The sequence below is a fragment of the Falco biarmicus genome, chromosome 3 (genome assembly GCF_023638135.1).
Source record: "Falco biarmicus isolate bFalBia1 chromosome 3, bFalBia1.pri, whole genome shotgun sequence".
NCBI lineage: Eukaryota > Metazoa > Chordata > Aves > Falconiformes > Falconidae > Falco > Falco biarmicus.
The window spans coordinates 12,392,096-12,411,736 of NC_079290.1; the positions used below are offsets into that span (position 1 = coordinate 12,392,096).

At 38.2% G+C, this 19,641-nt stretch overlaps 1 protein-coding gene across 1 annotated transcript in view; it reads left to right on the top strand.

Moving 5' to 3' along the window:
- Positions 1–1,707: 1,707 nt before the first annotated feature.
- Positions 1,708–19,641, top strand: part of DNAH5 (dynein axonemal heavy chain 5) — a 120,194-nt gene continuing 102,260 nt past the window's right edge. Inside the window, 10 exon segments of the mRNA XM_056331804.1 lie at positions 1,708–1,764; positions 6,257–6,391; positions 8,641–8,778; positions 10,989–11,102; positions 12,718–12,939; positions 13,489–13,626; positions 14,186–14,362; positions 15,188–15,301; positions 17,808–17,915; positions 18,642–18,764. Coding sequence (XP_056187779.1) covers positions 1,708–1,764; positions 6,257–6,391; positions 8,641–8,778; positions 10,989–11,102; positions 12,718–12,939; positions 13,489–13,626; positions 14,186–14,362; positions 15,188–15,301; positions 17,808–17,915; positions 18,642–18,764 — 1,326 coding nt within the window.

The window sequence follows — 19,641 nt, forward strand, 5'->3', positions numbered from 1 at the left end:
GGAAAATTGGCTGGATAAGCAGACTTAAAGTGGTACTAAATTCAGCTAGTGGCCAGCTGCTAGTGGTGTCCCTCGGGGATTGATACTGAGGCTAATACTGTTCAGGGTCTTTACAAATGATCTGAATGATGGGACAGAATGGACTCTGCAAGGCTGTTGATGATAAAGTAGGAGGAGAGGCTGATATGTGGCGGGCAGGGCTGCTATTGAAACAAACCTGGACAGGCTTGAGAAACTAACTAACAGGAACTTCCAGAAAGTCAATGAAAACAGTCCTACAGTTAGGATGGAATAACCTTGTATGACAGTACAGGCCAGTGGCCAGTTGCTAGATAGCAGGTTTACAAAGAAGAACTGAAGGGTTCTGTTCCACACCAAGTTCGATGTGAGCCAGTAATGCATATCACAGCAAAGAGTGCTGGCCGTGGACAGGGCTGAAATAGCTAGCAGGTTGACAGAGCAAGTTTAGCAGTGGGTCTCCAAGATGGTCAGGAGGCCAGAGTATGTGACGTATGAGAAGACACTAGGAGAACTGGGTTTGTTCAGCCTTAGGAAGAAAAGGCTAAGGGGAGATCTTACTGTAGCCTACAATTGTCTGATGGGAGGGTAGAGAGAGGGCAGACCTGAACTTTTCATGAAGGTGTATGGTAACAGAAGCCGACATACGCAAGCTGGAATATAGGAGATTCCAGTTAAATGGGAACAATATTTATGTGTTGGGTGGTCAAACATTGTTACAGTGCCAAGAGGTTTTGGAATCTCCATCCTTTGAGATATTTGAAACTGAACTGCACGCATCTCTGAGCATCGCCCCTCTAACTGGACTTGCTTCGACTAGAAGACTGGACTAGAGGATTGCCAGAGCTCTCTTTTAAACCTACACAGTTTTGTGCTTCTGTAAGTTAGTTGCTATGACTTTACATCATTTTATGAAAAACTCCATGATTCTTAGGGGGTTCTTAGAGAGATTTATTTAAGCTTACTGAAGTGTTAATTAAGGCTATTTTAAGAAGAAAAAAATTAACATTCCTTGCTGAAAAAAAATCCTGTGTTAAGCAACCATTGTACAACTGAGAAATAACTGAGACTAAATGTGCTTGTATAAAAAATATGAATAGGAAACTTGGTAATTTAGTAGTCTGTAGGTAAAAGCTATTTGAAAACTGCTTGACTGTTGTTGCTATATGATTAAACAATCATCTGTGACAAGAAAACAAAGATGTCTGTTGATATGAGGATTACTTAAGAAGGCTAAACACAAATCAGATAAACAGTTATAAAATTGCCTTTTGCAAATGGTTATCTTGCCCTTGAGCATGATGAATCATATTGAGCAGTGTTTGTATATAAACAATATCACCTTAACAACACTGCTACTGTGTAGCAGTAATTTTCAACTCCTAGACTGTAGGCAGTAAATTCTGGTAGTTAGAGCTCTAGTCTCTGAAGTAGTCCAATTTAGTTTTCGAGTAATTTAAATGCACATTAGAACTGAATTTTAAATACAGAGTTGAGGTTAATAGTTGCTGACTTTCTAGGTCCTTACTGTATTTTCTAGAGTTCTTTGGTGTTCTAATAGATAAGGAATGACACAAATACGAAAAAAAGTTTGGGGGGAGAGTGCAAAATGATGAATCAAGAAGCTTACTCCATGGCTTAAGGCTTGTTGCTGAAAAACAGTACTTGAAGCTTGTGTCAAATAGGACAATGTTTAGAGCTGGAAGAAAGCAACTTTGGAAACAGAGCATTGGCAGAGTTATAAAGGTAAGGAAAACTGAACCTTGGACTAGGTCAAGACTAGCAACTGTGTAGTCTTAATAAAGGTATGAATTGAAGTGGGGAGGGTATAGAAAAATATGTGTTTTGAAGTGGTGTAAGTGGATGATATTTGTTTCACAAAACTTTCTAATTATACAAAAATGGATAAATTTGCCTTTTAAAGCAAAACACAGTATTTGGGATATTTGTCATGAAAGGTAGGGGTTTTTTGTGCAACTAGTCTTATGAGTTAATAGGTAAGGTATCAGTCAAGGCTTAGTTGCATGTTTTGTTTTGGAAGCTAAATTTGTGCTGGGAGATTTTTATACATTTGTATCTTGTCCAGATTGTTGCAGTGGTGTGGTAATCATATAATTTCACAAATGTTGTACTGGTACAATAAAGAGCTTGATGCTGGATCTAGCAATAAAACAGGGGTGGGCTCTATCACCAAGGAAAACTGAAGTTTAACTTTACTCTTCCCATACTTATAAAGTGGGAACAGAATTTAGAAGACACTATATAGCATTGAGAAACAATAATAAAATACAGAAGTCATTAAGACCCTTAGACTAGACTAATTTTAAAAGCTGGTTATTTGACAAACTCTTCCTGAGTTAATACAGTGTTATAACAAATGTGGGAAAGCTCTGACTGATGTTTGAAATTTAAGAGTCAGCTAAGAGGAGTGCCCTAATTCTGTAGGGTATGTGTTTTCTGGAGATAAGCAAATAAAAAGGTGTGTGTCTGTTGAAAACTCAGGGTGCTCGTAAAGTGGAAAATGGCTTGAAGTTCACTTTTACAGGGAGATCCATGAGCAATGCTTATGCAACATAAAATATCTTAACAAGTTAAAGGAGAGACAGAGGAATGCCTTGTTGGTTAAATAATTTTTGGATAAGAGAGTAAATTAACAATAGAACACATTTTGACTCTTCTACTTTTGAACTTCCCTGTAAAGTTCAAGTGTATTGCTCATCCATAAGACTTTGATCTGAGTGTGTCTCAGTTCAGTAATGCGCAGTATTCTGACAATCAAATGCATCATTTGCTGGATAAACTGTGTTCAGGAACAAGTTTTAACTTGTGCAGTTATGACTTGCATACTAAATAACATTAATGCTAACTCTAAATAGAGTGTCTGCAGACACATCAGCAACCGAGCTCTGTAATGGAAAAGTTGGCAAGAGTCAATATTTGGTTTCTGAGGCTGTTGTTTTAATGGAAAGGCACCTGGCATCTCTGAGTTCTGATCTTTTAGTACCTTCTGCTTAAACTTACATACTCGTGTTAACAAAGACTGTTGGTGTTTTTTTTGTTGTTGGTTTTTTTAAAAAAATTTAACTTAATCCCCATTTTTGCTTCAGATTGCTATTGTGATGGTTGTGACTTCAAGCACATGTTAAAATATAGTTAAGACTCTCCCCTTCATGCTACTTCAGGAGAAGGTGTCTACTGAAATTGGTTTCCTGTGCTAAATTTTTGGTATTTAGGTATTAGGAATTTTCAGGTTTTATGTAACATAAACCAAGTTATTTATTATAACTAGACGAATCATCAAAGAAGGGCTTCTTGGTTCATTACTTTAACTTTGGACTTGCATCTGTTGTAGGACTGTGTCATATGGCCTTTCTTACCTTTGTAACTAAGAGGGGGGGAAAAGAAACCCCAAACTAAATGTGACTGTGCTGATGTTCTTTAAATGAAGAACTCTGGTAAAGCTGTATCATAAAAACCCAATCCTTCCGGATATCTAAGTGAGAAGGCATTTATCCCTTGTCAGTACTGTTCCATTGGGATCTTCCTATATCATGGAACATCATGAGGAGGCTCTGTTGTGTGACCTTGATCAGAATTGCTGCCAATACTTTTCAGGGTTTGCACCTAAGTGTTACTGTACATACCAGCAATTCCTCTCTTAAGATGTCGTTTACGTAGGTATGTGTTTTAGCAATCTTTCCATCTTCAAATCTAACTCTTTTGGCATTCTATGAAACACTGTTTATTTGAATTTCATAAACTGTCATGAAATGCACCCATATGCAAAAATCAGGATGGAAACAAATATAGAATAGAAATCTACTTGTTCCTCCATGAGCCTTTTGCTCATTTATGTCTGGCCCTTAAAGATGAGGTGTGGGGAGGTGGTGGGAAGGGAAGAATGAGAGGTAGAAAGTTCAACATTTTCTTGCAATTCATTCTTTCATTCTCTGAGATTTCTAATCCCAAGTAAAGAATATCTTAAACATTTCTTCTTTAAGTAATATGCAAATGGAAACTGATATTTTGACTGGTATCCAGTCTAGCTTCTGAATGTTTTAAAATATTTAAATTAATGGCTTCCTATTGAAAGCACTGAAGGTAGTGCTTTTTTGAGGACAACCTAATCCTAAAATTGAGGCAGAAGTGTCTTCTGATGACTGCAACAACTGGGAAGTGAGAGTTGGGAACACTTCATTTGGGGAGGAGAAGTAGAAATGGTAGATCATCAAAGTATGGAAACATGACAGGCAGGATGTGTTCTTGAATTGCATTGTAGTGACTGTCAGGAAAAACATGCATGCAACTTGGATTAATTAGAGAGAGATCCACCAGAACAGTGCAAATGCCTTCCAGAAATGACGTGTGATAAATGCAAGTGAATGTCTTAATCTTCATAAAGCTATAGATTTACTATCTAGTTAATAATTCCTTGTTTTCTCTAGGCACAGTTCATTAAAATAATTTAACTAGATTTTTAAAGTTTTGTGACATATTAATGAATGCTTGTTACTGGACGTAGACATCAAATAATGCCTAATACTATGTGAATGGCTAAACACAATAGCTAGTATATTTGTTATAGGGCTTGAGACACTGCAATTAAAGGGTTGGAAAGCATTAAAAGTACTGAAACAAACATCAGGGCATGACTGCCCCGTTTGAAAAGAAGGTGCTTATGATTTCAGCCTTCATAAACAGCAGCTTGTGGAAGAAATGGAGGCTATGAACATAGCAAGGGCCATCTGTATAGGTGAGGTTGGGAACTGATGACCAATGTAAGATGAATACTTTTGTAGCAATCTATCTAGAGTTCTGTGCTGGAAACACAGCGGAATACAAAAGTAGTCTCTCTGTAGTTGAAATAAAACAAAAAGAGCTTTTTGATGGATTAAATAGAAGCTAGCTAATTGGCAGAGTATTGGTTGTGTTTTTCTATGTTAAAGATGCATTATCACTTGTGCCTAAATTACTGAAACAACAGGTTTTAGGGTTCTATGTTATCATCTAGCATGAAGCTGATTCAGTCCCAAATGGTTGCTTTTTGTATGTCTAACTACAAACAAAAGGGGGAAAATTCTACCCTGATTTGAGAAACACATAGGAAAGGCCAATCCTGTGATGACATTTCACTTTTGGGAAAGTGGAGACCACGTTAGACAATGACAGAGGTAAAATAACATAAAGTACATGCACAAATTAATCTGCTACTGCATTCTTCAAGCATATCTGTGGAAAGGGCAGGATTCATATGTTTTTCTTTTACATGGAAAAACATTTCCAGTGCATTCATCAGTTATGAAAATATGTTAGCATTTATGAATTTACCAAATATTTGAAAATTCCTTTAGAAAGTAGAAAAGATATTTACATAAAGGTATAAAGTATACTATGCAAATCCTATTGACTCTGCAGAAGCTTATGGATAAATCACTTGTGCATACTTTATAGAGTTACTAGATTTTTCATAATCGCTGGGGAAATAAAGATTGAATTTAAAACCAATGAAAAATAATTTTAAATTTCTTTTGAAAATGAAATGATATTAAATCATGTAATCTGCAAGCACAATAACACCAGTAACTATTCCAGAAGGCTATTTTGTCTATAATGTAATGAGATGTATTACATATGGGAATTCAATTTAATTAGAAGAGTAGGCATACTGTTTGAAGAATGGCATAATAGCTATAGTTAAGCACATTTGTAAACACTTGTGTACCTTGAGGCTTGTGGCTTGTTTTACTTCTCATTATATTAAAGAGATAATGTAAGAAACCCTAGCTTTCTTCAGCAGCATCTGTCTTTATTAGAGAATGCTTACAATATCTTCCATGAATCACAAAGATGGGTCAGAATCCTGTCTTGACTTGATGGTCATATGTGACTAGACTGAAAAACTGGGAAATAGGGTGATGAAGGTAACGTGCAGAACGATGGACCTGTACATACAAAGTACTTTTTTTTCCCCTACAGTCTTTCAACAACTACTTAATATTGTACAAAAGACCGCTGATAGAAATTCTTTGCTAAATCTGAAGAGAAAACACAGGAAATAAACTGTAAAATCACAACACGGGTTGCTTCTAAACGTTTAATTTGAGTGCCTTAACATACACCACAAGTATGGAAGAATGTAATAGCCTTAACTTTTAAAAATAAATTTTAGACGTTTCTTTATTTTTCTCTTCCAAATAGATTGTGAATTATTCATTGTCTGCTTTGTGTTTTATAACAGCAAAAGCTCAAGGAAGAGAGGGAGGCTAAACGTGCTCGGCTGGATGGCAGGCATGATTACTTACTGGATACTGTTGCCACTTGCGTGAATCTGGACAAAGCAGAAGTAGAGGATGCTGTTCTTGATGGTAACCAGGTAATCTGATGAATTTGATAATGGAGCTCATAGGGTGCTTTAGAACTGATATTACCATTAAATACTTGGTGAGATAGTTGTCAGATTTTGTGTCTGAGATTACTTAAGTCTTCCCAATGAAAAAAATATTTCTCAGCATTTTGTAATTAAGTGAGCAAAAGTGTCCTCACTTTCAGGAGCTATTGTAACAATATTGATTTTGAAATCAATTGAATTGATTATAATTTCTACTTGCCAATGTTTATAGATAAGACCGTAAAACTGTGACTGCATATCATATTGGATCCACAGCATGAAGTCTCTTGGTCCTTGAATATATAGTACATACAGATTCAAGAGTCCTGTCCACAGCAGGCTGCATGTTGTTGTTTCCATTAGGCTGCCACCAGCATTTGTGAGACTACATGGTGATCTAGTTTAGGAAATTACTTGACAAAATAGAACGGCTAAGTGATCTGACTGACTATGTGAGGCTTAATGCAGGGGGTAAGCAGTTAGAAATACATATATTGAGGAAATGGTGCATTAAAGTTGATGGTGAAGTATTATATGCAATGGAGATATATTTTGTGATTTGAATAGAAGTAACTATTTTTTTAAAACCTAGGCAGACAACAAGTAGAACTTGTTTTACCCCCTGATACTAAAGTAAACATGGTTGTGGGGTTTTTGTTTTCTCTTTCCAACTGTGTACATTCATATGCCTTCCCATTTCAGTGCTAATATTGTTGACAAACTGAAGAAAGTCCAGTGGAAGACTATGAAGACAGTGAGGGACATAGGGCCTGCAAAGTATGAGAAGAGGGAAAATAAGAGATTGAGGGGCAGTTAGATAGTAGCCTGCAGTTGCTTGAAGAGTAGTTACAAGGATGACAGAACTGAACTCTTCTCAGGAGTTGCAGATGATACAACAAAGGCAATAGCCACAACTTGCAAAATGGACATTAAGAGACAAAAGACCCTTCTTCACCAGCAGAGAAATGCACTATGGGAATAGGTTACTCACTTGAGTTGTGGAATTTCTGTCCTTGAGGTTTTTGAGACTCAGCCTAGGCAAAGCTCTAGATGACCTGAGCGTTTGTTGATGATACAGGAGGCTGGCCTTGAGATCTCCCGGAGGTCCCTTCCAACATTTCTGTGATTCCATGTGATAGAGGAAAATAAGCTGTGTAGAGCACTATCACACAAGTTAAAAAGCAGAACTTGTTTCAGGTTTTGTGCATTCTATCTTTAAATAGGTTTCCTAGCAAACTATATTGTCCAAGAATAAGTCAGGTGAAGAAAATATTGGCAGGTGTTACACTTGGAAAAAGAGAAGTGCAACAGTCATTTTGACCTCATCTTGGAGGGCTCAGCCAAGATTATCTGGAATAGCAGTTTATGTGATCTTGGTGTAACTGAGGCCCGTTATTAATGGAAGAGGATAAATGCAGCTTTCTTCCTGCTGCTGGTGATCTCTTAGCCTTTTTCCTGTGCTAGGAATCACAAATGGTACTGGCAAATGTTTCTGAAGAGCTTCTAGTAGAAGCCTTTTCTGCTGGAAGATTGCTATGTAGTTAGGGACTATATGAAACAATGACTCATAGATCTAGTAAAATAATTGATTAGGCCATAATTTCAGATGCTGAAACACTGATGCCAGCATAGAGAAATCAGCTTTCTTCCTGGGCCCGTATGGCCTTTAAATAGGATTTCCAGACTGCACTACCAATACATGGTTCAGGGATGCTTGATGGTAGACTTAAATTGATGGAGAACTGTGAAATTGTCCTGATGTTTACAATATAAATAAAGGCTTCCTGTGTTGCTATGATATGGAATAATTGCAACTGTGTGTTTTCTGCTTTCAGCTAGTTAGGTGAATGGCAGTAAGAATAACATGGGTGGGGGACTTCAGTGTGGTGCTGCTGCACTTCAGAACGTGAAGCAATGCCATGTGCCCTCAGTTTGAGAGATGATACGCAGCACATACAGTAAGTGGTTTCAGTAAACTGAAACATGGCCTGGCTATACCAATTGTGTTCAGCATGGAAAAATTTAAATAGTTCAGTTAAGTAGGTGTGTGCTGCTAAAGGACAAGGCAATTCAATCATTTTTTGCAGGGTAGTAATTGGGCCTGGTATAACTTTATTACTGAACAATGATAATATGATGAGTATTTGTCAGGCCTTTATGTTAAGAATCTGAGTAAGCTAAACTTTTTATAGTGAGTGTGCTATATGTAATGATCTCATCACGATCTCAAACAGATAGAGCGTATTGACAAATTCCTGGTTCCTGGTGGCCTGCGTCATCTGATGTTCTACTATCAAGATGTGGAGACAGTGGATACAGGTGAAGCAATTTAGGTTCTCCTGCAACATGTTATAGTTGTGCTGAGCAAGTGTGCAAGGAAAAAGCAAACAGTGAAGTTCTTGTAAGCTGGGGCTTAAGGCAAGTGAAGGTTGGTCATACTGGGACATCGACCCTTGCTCATGAAATGAGGATTGATTAAATTACTGAACCAGTGACAGGTCCTCTGCCCCCTCCCTTCCTATCATGCCACTAGTCTGTCCTAGTATCCCTCCTCATTTCTCAGCACATGACCATCCATCCATGTGGCCCTGTTCCATGACAAGCGGCCCCAGGAGGCCTGCATTATGGGCAGCAGAGCCGTTGTCCCAGAAGTCCTTTCTGCTCATGTCCTCCCTTCCCCAGTGCCCCCATGTTACTACACTTCTGTGGGAAGCCTCCTTCTCACTTACCCTGGCAGAAGTTCAGGACCCCTGTCACAAGGACACCCTCCCTTTGCCCATGCCTGCTGTCACAGAGCCTCCAGTGCTGCTGCTGTTGGGACTAGCCAGGTGCTATGTGACCTCTGGGACCCCGTGACTGGTTGATGGGAGTTCACCCTGCTTGTACAAGAAGGGCCTTGTAAATATATCTATGCATATCTGTATAAATCTGTGTTTATACATATGTGAACATATACTGAGATGAGTGTACAAACATATATTTACGCTTTATGTATTTTCAATAATATGTATGTATATACCTTAAAATATGAAAAGACTGTCTAATATCATATAAGCAACTTTAATAATTAAAGTTGAAATGTACATAGAAAACTAAATTAAAATAGAAACTCAGCCACTAATTTAGAAATCTACTGAGCAAGTTTTAATATGACTGAGTTGAAGTAGTTGCAAGTATGTTGGAGAGCATGTGAAGCAAGGGGCAAAGCCTGGGAATCTAATCAGTCACCCTCACCCACTCCCAAGCTCCCAAACTGATGACCCTGTAGTATGATTGTGGTGGCCTTTGGTTTTTTGGGGATGCAAGCAACAGGGAAAGCTGGAGAAAAAAACCCAACAAATCCCCGACAAGTTCACAGCAATATGTGTATTGGGTCAATAAGCAAAAGTCCCCCAAAGACCATGAGCACTGGAGAAGAAAAAAAAAAAAAAGTAAAAATGAACTTGTGATGAAGGAGAAGACAGGTGAGTGTGGGGTGAAGTGAGTGGGGTGGAGGCTGCCTTTGCCTACAGCTGCAAGCTTACAGTTACTTGTGATACCATCACAGTGTGCTGCTTGTGCTGTACATTTTTCTTTCTTAGATAGGGCAGAGTTTGTAAAAGAATTTTCTGTGATGCTCATTCTGGGACTGTGGTTCACAAGGCTAGCAAAGCAAAAATCACGGTTATAGTGATGGCTACTAATTGGTAAAGTTGTCCTTTAACTACTGATGTCAACAATTCACTTTTTGATCTTTTTATTGTTGCTGTATCTTACTGAGATGTGTATGCACACAATTTTAATCTGGGGTAATACTAGAAAACTAGTAACAGAAGTAGCATGGCCAAACCCAGAATTTAAGAGAATTATTTTCCCCCCAAAGACACTGCTACTTCTTGGTGACTTTTTGCAAGTGTTACCAACAGCCTAAACATGGGAGCAGCATACTTATGTTAGGGGAAGAAGAAATGACAGGGAAGTCCTTTGTAGCTTCTGTACTGTTTTTTTTTTTTGTTTGTTTGTTTGTTTTTTCCCCCAAAGAATCTGCTGTGGTGTATCTCTCCTTGTTTTCAGCAGCACTCTTTCTTTTTTATTTTTCCTCTCTTTTTTTTTTTTTTTCTTTCTTTCTTTGTATGTTAGACTTATGTCTACAAGTTTTTAAGGGAAGACAGTTGATAATAGCTCCTCTGAGGTAAACTACACTTGCTGATTTTTTTCGTTTTGTTTTGTTAAGCAATAAAGCATTATCTGCAACTGCATGATAAAGCACCATGTAAGAGGATCTTGAGCCTGAACCTTTACTTAGAAGGAACAGAAAACGAATGAATAGAAAGTAAAGGCTTTTGATGTGAGAATGGCAAAATTAGATGAAATAGTTCTTACTGTGCTGTGAGGACTCTGGATGCTGTGCACTGTCTGTGGATGGTCCCATGGGTTGGCTCCAGGGGACTAAGACTCAGAGATACACAAATGATGACTGAACTGTTTGCTTAGAAAACTATTCTTTGAATCAGTAATCAGTGGTTTTTAAGTGTTTCTTTTATTTGAATCTGCAGAGCGCTTCGGCCTTCCAGGAACAGGAACGAACTCTAATTTGACAAAGAAGAAACCTAAAGTATTTGTGACAGAGGGAAAAGAAGTTGCTTTAACTGGTGTGTGCATTTTCTTCATTAGATCTAGTCTTTTTAAAACCATCACAACTGAGAATATCTATCAGGTAAGAGTCAGTGACTGCTGCTCACTGTTTACATTTCATTTTCATCTTGGGGTATTTGCTCTCAGCATGTAGTTTGGCAGCCTTTGACAAGGAGGAAAGAACACAGTTTGGCTGAATGAAACGGGATTAAAAAAGGAGAGGAATGGAAAAACTGACATTATTTAGCTGCAGCAACTTGAAGTGTATTGTTGCTATGAAGAAATAATGTTAAGGAAGAAAATTTATGACAAAGAGCAATTAGTCAATACCTAAATAATAAGCTGTTGAATTTCAATAAGTGCTAGCAAATCCATTAAAAAACCAAACAAAACTGATTTTATTTTTGAGAGCATATATCTGCAAATTTAATATAAACAAGTTTTTACTGGTGAAAGACTCCTTAAATCTATGATGGTCTGAAATAAAGCTGGATCAAATGCCCCAGTAGTGAGGAGCATATAGTAAAATGTAGGTAATGTTACAGTTGTAGACAAACTAATCAGAGTGCTAAAGTAAGAATGATGGGCTAAATGAGGATTTAATGTTGTGGAAAACTTTCGATATGCTTCAAAGTGGGAACTTTCAAGTACAATTCCTAAACTAGCAAGGTTTAACTTCTCCCGTCTCTTCTAGGAAAAACTTTAAAGCTATTTTGCCCAGGTAGGCAAGAAATAGAAGAGCAAAGGGTGGGTGAGGTGGCTGTCATCACATTTATTGTTTGATTTCTACAGATATACTCTTTAAAGTTTTATGCTTAACCTCTTAATTTAATTTGTTTGGGTGATTTTGAAAGAACTGGCTTAGAGTTTAGCCAATTTTATACTGTTTAACATTTAAATATTTTTTTGCTTATTAATAAAGTTTGCAAGCTGGTAATTGCAACTGAAAGACTGTAAAGCAGTCTTCTTCGCAAGTAATTATGTAGCCCTTGCTGATAGTAGGTAATACCTTAAAACTAGGAAAGACAAGTTGGAAAGTAAAAATGATGTGTGTGAAAATACATGTAATGAGTAGCACTTAAATACAAGTTGCTTGGTGTTAAATTATGTTGCTGAAAAAAATTCTTGTGGTACCTTCTAATGAAGCAAAATATGGCTGGCAGATTCATGTAATTTACCTTAGAAGTCTTCAGAGTCTTTTTCAGAATGTCTAAAAAGCAGATGTTCTGTGAATTGTTCTCTCTCCAATTGGATAGATGCATTCTTCCTGAACCAAAACCTTTGGGCAACTGCAAATCAGAATTGACTACAGTTCATAATTCTTTTGGCATCTAAGCCTTTTAAGTGCTATGATCTGTACATATGCATATATATACACACACATATGTATGAATATATTAAAAATATAATTCTGATAGCTTTAGAAATGGCAGGCTGGTGTTATTTTACTCACCCATATAATCCTTATAAATAGAGGTCTATTGTTTTCAGATCTTTGTTCCCTCAGTTTCGTATGACAAGTTGTGAACCTGTGCAAATCTTGCAGCCCTTGCTAGCAAGAATTGTGCTGTTAGTACTTGAAGAGCACTTGAACACACTGGCAATTTTTGAGATGATCAAGGCAATAGGACTGGAATAAATGTAATGATGTCAAAATTTTGTTTTCTATTTTAACTTGTATTGTGTTTCTTTTACAGGAAGTAAGTTTTAATATGATGAATGTAGGTCGAGATGGCTTACTAAAAAGTGTTGAGCAGTTGATATCAGAAATCTTCATTCCAGCCTTACAGACTATGGACTGTGGCTGGGTTGAACTTGGTGAACCTCAACAAGCTTCCAGTATTAAGCAGGACTTCCTTTGTTCCCTTGAAGCGTTTGTTAATGTGCTGTCAGGAACTCAGCAAAGTCTGTTGGAAAAGGTAGTATGTTCACATGGTAAATAGAAACTGAGCTACCTGCAGAATGTTGCTTGCTCTGGGCCTTTTGAATTAACTGCTCTTGCAGAATACTCATAAAAATTGCCTTTCTTAAACTGGACGAAAAAATAACCCTTTTGCTTGTTGTCATCAGTAACTTGTTATTCAGTGTTCTTTGGCTTTAACAATTTTTCAGGTCCTTCTGTTCTTGTTTGTTCTGGCACGAGTTCTTTAGAGTTAAAACAGCTTCTTGACTCTCCAATGGCTGTGGTCACTCTTAAACCAAGAATGATTACTTTATGACAAACAGTTTCTTTAACTGTTATTTTCTACTCTGTGTTTGTGAAGGAAAGGGCAGGAGAGCACAGCCAACATGCTGGTGAATTCTTCAGATTCTGGAGTCCAGTTCTGGCTCAAATCAGTTTAAGTTAAACTGAAGTGGAAATATGAAGTGAGATACCCCAAGTGGGGCAACCAGTTACTTTTAAAAGTTCCTGCATTATTTGTCATAAACATTTCAGCATTTCATGGTTTTTTTAACTTGTGTTTTAGGTCAGTCTGAACAAATGTGAAACATATGATCTGAAAACTCTAAGACGACCTTCAGATTACCTGATGGTTGCTAACAGCATAGATGCTCTTGAAAGAATAGAAGCCTGCATGAAAGGATGGACCAAACAAATTGAACAGGTGATATACTGGACAAATGTGAAGTATGACAACATAAACATATTGGCAGATGATGAGTTTAATTCTGTTGGCGTATAGCAGCCTTTATAGAAAATTAGATATGATCAGTTCCTGTATTTTAAAGTAGTGTTTTGTGTGCTTTTCCTTCTCAATGAGAATATTGAGAGCTTTTTCTATGCACATGTTTCTGGAAACTTAGTCCCCTTTCTTGATAAGCACCTATTCTTAAAGTAGAAAACAATGATTCCGAGTGGATTTAACAAAAGCAAAAGGAGCACAATAATTCAGTAAATACTATTCACGGTGGTCAAAATCGTACTTTGAAACATGTTTTGCAGGTTATTTGCAGAAAATGTAATTGTAATAGGGCTCTTGATACTACTCCTTCTTTAACTCAGAACTAAAAAGGCCAAGCAAAATTAAGGTATCTTATGTGAGGTGATGGCTGAGTTTGGTAATTTATCACAGGAGGTTAATACTTGGAGTTAATTATGAATTAATCCATGCTATCCATGCAGATTAAAAAATGTCACCCACTAATATTACTGTATGATAAAAGGTTCTTGCAGAAAATGACCAGTTGAGAAAGGAAGCTGATGACCTTGGTCCACGAGCAGAGCTTGATTATTGGAAAAAGAAATTGTCAAAATTCAACTACCTTATGGACCAGCTGAAGAGTCCAGATGTGAAGGCAGTGCTTGGAGTGCTCACTGCTGCTAAATCCAGACTGCTGAAGGTTTCTGTTTTGAATTATGACATATATAAAGACCAGAAATATTCTGTATACTCTAGTCTATTTTGGTGATATGTGTAACATTACTGGTAAGGAAAATACTGAAACATCTTTGGCTTTTGTTTTCTTTGTCCTTCCCTATTCCTTACCTTGAGTACATAAAATTTTGAATTAATTTATTGGAAAAGACTGGGAACCCCCTTTGTCTAAATGCTCATAATGTACTGCATCCACGTGACTCAACAGAAATAAATACTTACAAATATTTGAAAAGTTGATTATTAAATCAGAAAATTGAATTAATGAACTAGGTATTTAATGAAAATAAAATATCCCCCCCCCTCATTTTTTAAACCTTTTATCATGTTGTTACACTGTCTGTCCAACCTGCTTGTGAGGTCACAACTTCTCACATTGATATAACAAAGTTGAAGACCCATTACAAACACGAAAATAAGTGAATAAAAAAGTCTTGGCTCATCAATGTAACATAATAATCAATAACAAAATAAGAGACGTGAAACAAACAGCTATCTATTCATCAGTCAATCAAGCAAAAGTAGTTAACAGATGATCTCTATATATTTTACAGCAGCTTGACTTTACACCACTAGTGACATAACTTGTTGAGCTGAGTGCTCTGACTGTTCACAGTCAAATTATTGAAGCAAACAAGGACTTGTTCCTCATCTTGGGTAAACAAAGTGTAACTCTGGAGTAACAGATCTGTGCTTTCAAGTGTGTTTAAAGGCTAATGATAAAACAGTGATCTCAGAACAGTTTGTCTGAAATGCATGGGTTTATTTTTTTCCAACTTTCTATTCTTAGAACTGGCGAGCACTAGATATTCGCATCACAGAGGCAGCAAATGAAGCTAAAGATAACGTCAAGTATCTATATTCTCTGGAAAAATATTGTGACCCATTATACAATAGTGATCCTGTAAGCAAAACTTTTGAATTCTTAACATAAATCTGTTGAGACAACTAAAATGCATGTATTTTGTAGGATCAGTTTAGGAATTACATAGATCGCATTTTAGGTATGCATATCTGGTTTGAGACTTTGTTCAGTTATAATAAAAGTGGCCTAGTGGGAATTTCTGGCTACAAAATAGAGTACTTGTTATTTTCTTGCTATGATATCTATGAAAATTTTCGTCTGATGGTGAAATTGGATTCTGTGCTATGGGAGGAAGTGAGATCTTTGTAATTTTAAAAAAAGGGGGTGGGTGGGTGTGAAAGTAAACCTAGTGCCACACTACAGACAAAGTCTGGGGTTTTGTCTTTGTGCTGGCAGTAAGTTCATGCTTAGCCTAACATTTATAAGGCAATTTTCAGCTTCTTGAGTTAGGAAAACATAAATACGGTTATGTAAATATTAAGGTGTAAATATAAATCACCTTCTCATACCATAGTAACAGAATGATGCAAGCATATAGTAAACAAAACCAGCCAACCTAAAGTATGGGATAGGAAGAAGAGTTTCTCACTGTCCCATTATCTGCTAAAGTAGGTGGCAAATGGTTGCTTTTATTAAAACTGGTTTTGCAACTGTGTACATGTCTTACTAGTCAGGGAAATATGATGAGTAGCCATGAATATTCAAAGCTCTGACCATCCTAGCCACCCCTCCCCCCATACCTTTCCCAAAGGTAAGTTACTTCCAAACAGTGCTAAGGGCAACCGTGCTATGGCTCTGTCTCTGTTTGTTTCCATTTACTGGATGGTTATTAGAACAACGTGTTCTTTCAGTGTTTCCCAATCTGATATTTGAGTCTCTCTGATTAAATGTTAGTACGATACCCATACAAAGCGGCACTAAAGTGAATATACTTTCTATTGGTGCTGTGCAGGGTCTGTTGAACTTGATCTGCTTTGTGCTCCCCATACTGATTTTTACCAAGGAGGAAGTGGTGCTAGCTTTAGAGATATTTAGTTTTGAGAGTGTGTAGCACTTGGGGTGGAAGCTGTCAAGGCATGGAGTGTGAACCTTTCCCTTATGGATATTTATCTGTAAAATGTTGAGAACCAGTTTGTCAGTAGAGTAAAACTGTCATTGCTTTGGAAATTAAGATGTGAGGAGGAGCTGTCTGAAAAAAATCTGTCTGGCCCATTCATTGGCTGAAGACATAATGCTTCCCTTCAAAAAGACATTTCTGTTTCTCTTCCACACAAGGCTTACTGAAAACCATATAGGGTACGGAGAATTAAAATGTGTATGATGGGTTAACCTTGGCTCTGGGCCAAGCACTGTGTTACTCCCCCTCCTCAACAGGATGGGGAGGGAGTACAGGATGAAAAAGCTGATGGAATTTTTAAAGACAGGGAGATCATCATGGGCAAGACAGTCTTGACTCAGGGAAAAGCAACGTAATTTATTGACAGTGAAAATAGATTTAGGTAGTGAGAAACAAAGACAAAAACTAAAACCACATCTCCCCACCACCTCTCTTCTTCCCAAGTTCAGCTTCAGCCCTTCAATACCGACTTCTCTTCCTCCTCCTCCCCCTGAGTGGCACAAAGGGATGGGGAACAGAGGGCTGCAGTCAACTCATAACAGCTCCTCTGCGCTGCTTGTCCTCCTAAAACTTCTCCCTGCGATGGAGTGGGCCCTTCCCATGGGCTGCAGGGAAACACTGTCTGCCGGAGTCTCCCCCAGGGCCGCAGGGACATCTGTGTGGGGGTGCCCGGAGCCCCCTGCCCCCTCCCGCTCCCCCCTCGGGGCTGGCCGGGCTGTTTCTCACCCCGTTGCCCTCAGCCCTGGCTGCCGGGCACCGTTTTGCCCTTTCTCAGCCCGGCTTTCCCCGAGGCGCCCGCCCGTGGCTGCGGGGCTCCGCTGTGCCCTGCGCTGGGGCCGGTGGAGCCGCCTGGAACTGGCTGTGCCCAGCACGGGGTAGCCCCAGCACCACCTCATGGGGCCACCACTGCTGCCGACGCCTGCACACCTGCACCCCAAAGAATGAGCTATGAGATCACCTCTTCCCAGGCACTTACCTATTGCAATAATTTTTTATGTTCTAAATGCCAGCAGTATAGAAAAGTTGTTCTTCGCAGTTCCTGTATTCAAATGAGTGCCATGAGGCTTAGGGCAATTTTGGGGCTCGCTCTATTTGCAAGCTTAGATCAGGTTTAGCAAAAGAGGCTACAAATGTACTTTTTAGGAAAATAAATGGTACTTTGGAAGAGGCCTTTATCTCTATCAAATTTCACTTGCTGGCCAGAATTCTTCCAGCCAAGACTCTAGTGAAAATTTTTCCCTAAAACTGAATCACTGAGCTTGGAGGTGAAGTGGGACAAGCAGCTTTGCAGGAGAGGCTGAGGGAAACAGAGGCACAAACATTAGGCAGACCATGTTCGTCGTGCTCCTGCGTTCGCTAGCTCGGTGTCGAGCTAACGTATGATAACAGAAGTACTCAGCAGAGTTCAGACTGTGTGTTTCTTTCCAGGTGTCCATGGTGGATGATATTCCAGGCCTTATAAATGCAATTAAAATGATTCAGAGTATCTCTCAGTATTACAACACATCTGAGAAGATATCCTCGCTCTTTGTGAAGGTTGGTTCTACAGTGTGAAAGGAAGTTTTCACAGATTTGTTTGTGGTGTTGACTGAGTGAGAGACAGAAAACACAAAGGGACCAAGCAATTGAAGAGGCAGCATTTTGGTCAATTTAATGCTGCTTTTTGAATGTGTAGTGAATTGGAAATAGTGATAAAACTACTTCAAAGGTAGAACTTATTTTACTGTCTGTAATTTGGAGTTGTAAGAATTTTTTCAGACTTCTTGAAGATCAGGGCTAATCTCAACCCTGATGTGAATAGATTGAGGAACTTTCTGTTACAATGAGTTTTGCCTGTGGTGAACAGTTTTATGTAGAACCAATTATGTTAAATTTATATACCTCTTACACCTCCTTAAGTTTTCATAAAGAAGGAAATGGAATTCGAAGGACAACCTATTCTTTAATGATCTCATGGGCCTTTGATTTTACTTTTGCTTTCAGAAGTGCCAAAGTCTCATGACTTTGTAGTCCTCAATGTCATTTCAAGGTTGGTACAAGGAATTTAGGTTTAGGTTAAGCATAGTTGATCAACATTTTGGTGGTGTAATGGTCTGGAAGCTGGATATTGTAAGGACAGTCTGGCTATGGGGCTGGTATTTGGTGTTGCTATTTTGCAGGCTTTAGGTTGGTGGAGTCAGAGGTATGGGATGAAACTTGAAGAAGAGCAAGATCTGCTTTGTCTTGACATTTTTTTTTTCACAAGGTTAAAACTGCTTTTAGGTGACCAATCAGATGATCACAGCATGTAAATCTTACATTACAAACAACAATATGGCCACCATCTGGAATCAACCTCAAGAGAAAGTTATGGAAAAGCTGCAAGCAGCTATTAGACTTAAACAGGTAGGTGGGAAGAGTGTGTAGAAAACAGAATATAAGGTGGGATTTAGGAGGGCATGATTAGGAAAACTTTATTCTATATGAGGAAGAAATGTTATAATGAAAGAAAATGAACCAACTGAAAAATAACCTTTGGAACTGGAGCATTTGTATTAGAGCTAACAGCAGATTTAGTCCAGCATCTGCTGATTTTCTGGAAACGATTTTGATGCTTAGCCTAACTTAACTATGCTTCTTATATGAGAATTACTTGGATTTTCATGTCTGTATTTCTCTAGAATAGAACACATTCTTCTCATATGATGGGGAAGGATGTGTGATAGAAATGAAAACGGAGCAAGTTACTGAGCTGAACATATTCCAAAGATACGTGGACAAGCTATACCTTTAGATAGGGCGATTTAATGAAATGAGGGCAATTCAGCTGTTCAGGTTGCGTAGACTTGTTGTGAAAATAGCCTTTATTTTTTGGCATATACTTCCATGACTGTATTGGGGATTATTTTTTTTTCTTCTTTTTTCCCCTCTAGAACATAAGATCATAGGATAATTCAGCTTGAAAGGGTCCTTAGCAGGAATCTAGTAAACCTCCTGCTCAAAGCCAAAGCAGGGGTAGCTATGAGATCAAACTTGGCTGCCCAGTTCTTTATCCAGTCCTGTCTTGAAGCTCTCTGAGGATGAGGAGACTGCATAGTCTTTCTGGGCAATCTCCTTCACTGCTTGGCTGTCTTTAGGGTGAAAGATTTTCTCCTAACCAGTCAGAACATATTCTGTTTCAATTTATGCCCATTGTCTCTCGGCCTGTGTCCATGTGTTGCTGTGAAGATCGTAGCTCTTTCTTATAACCTTCCTGTAGATACTGGAAGGTTCATATTAGGTT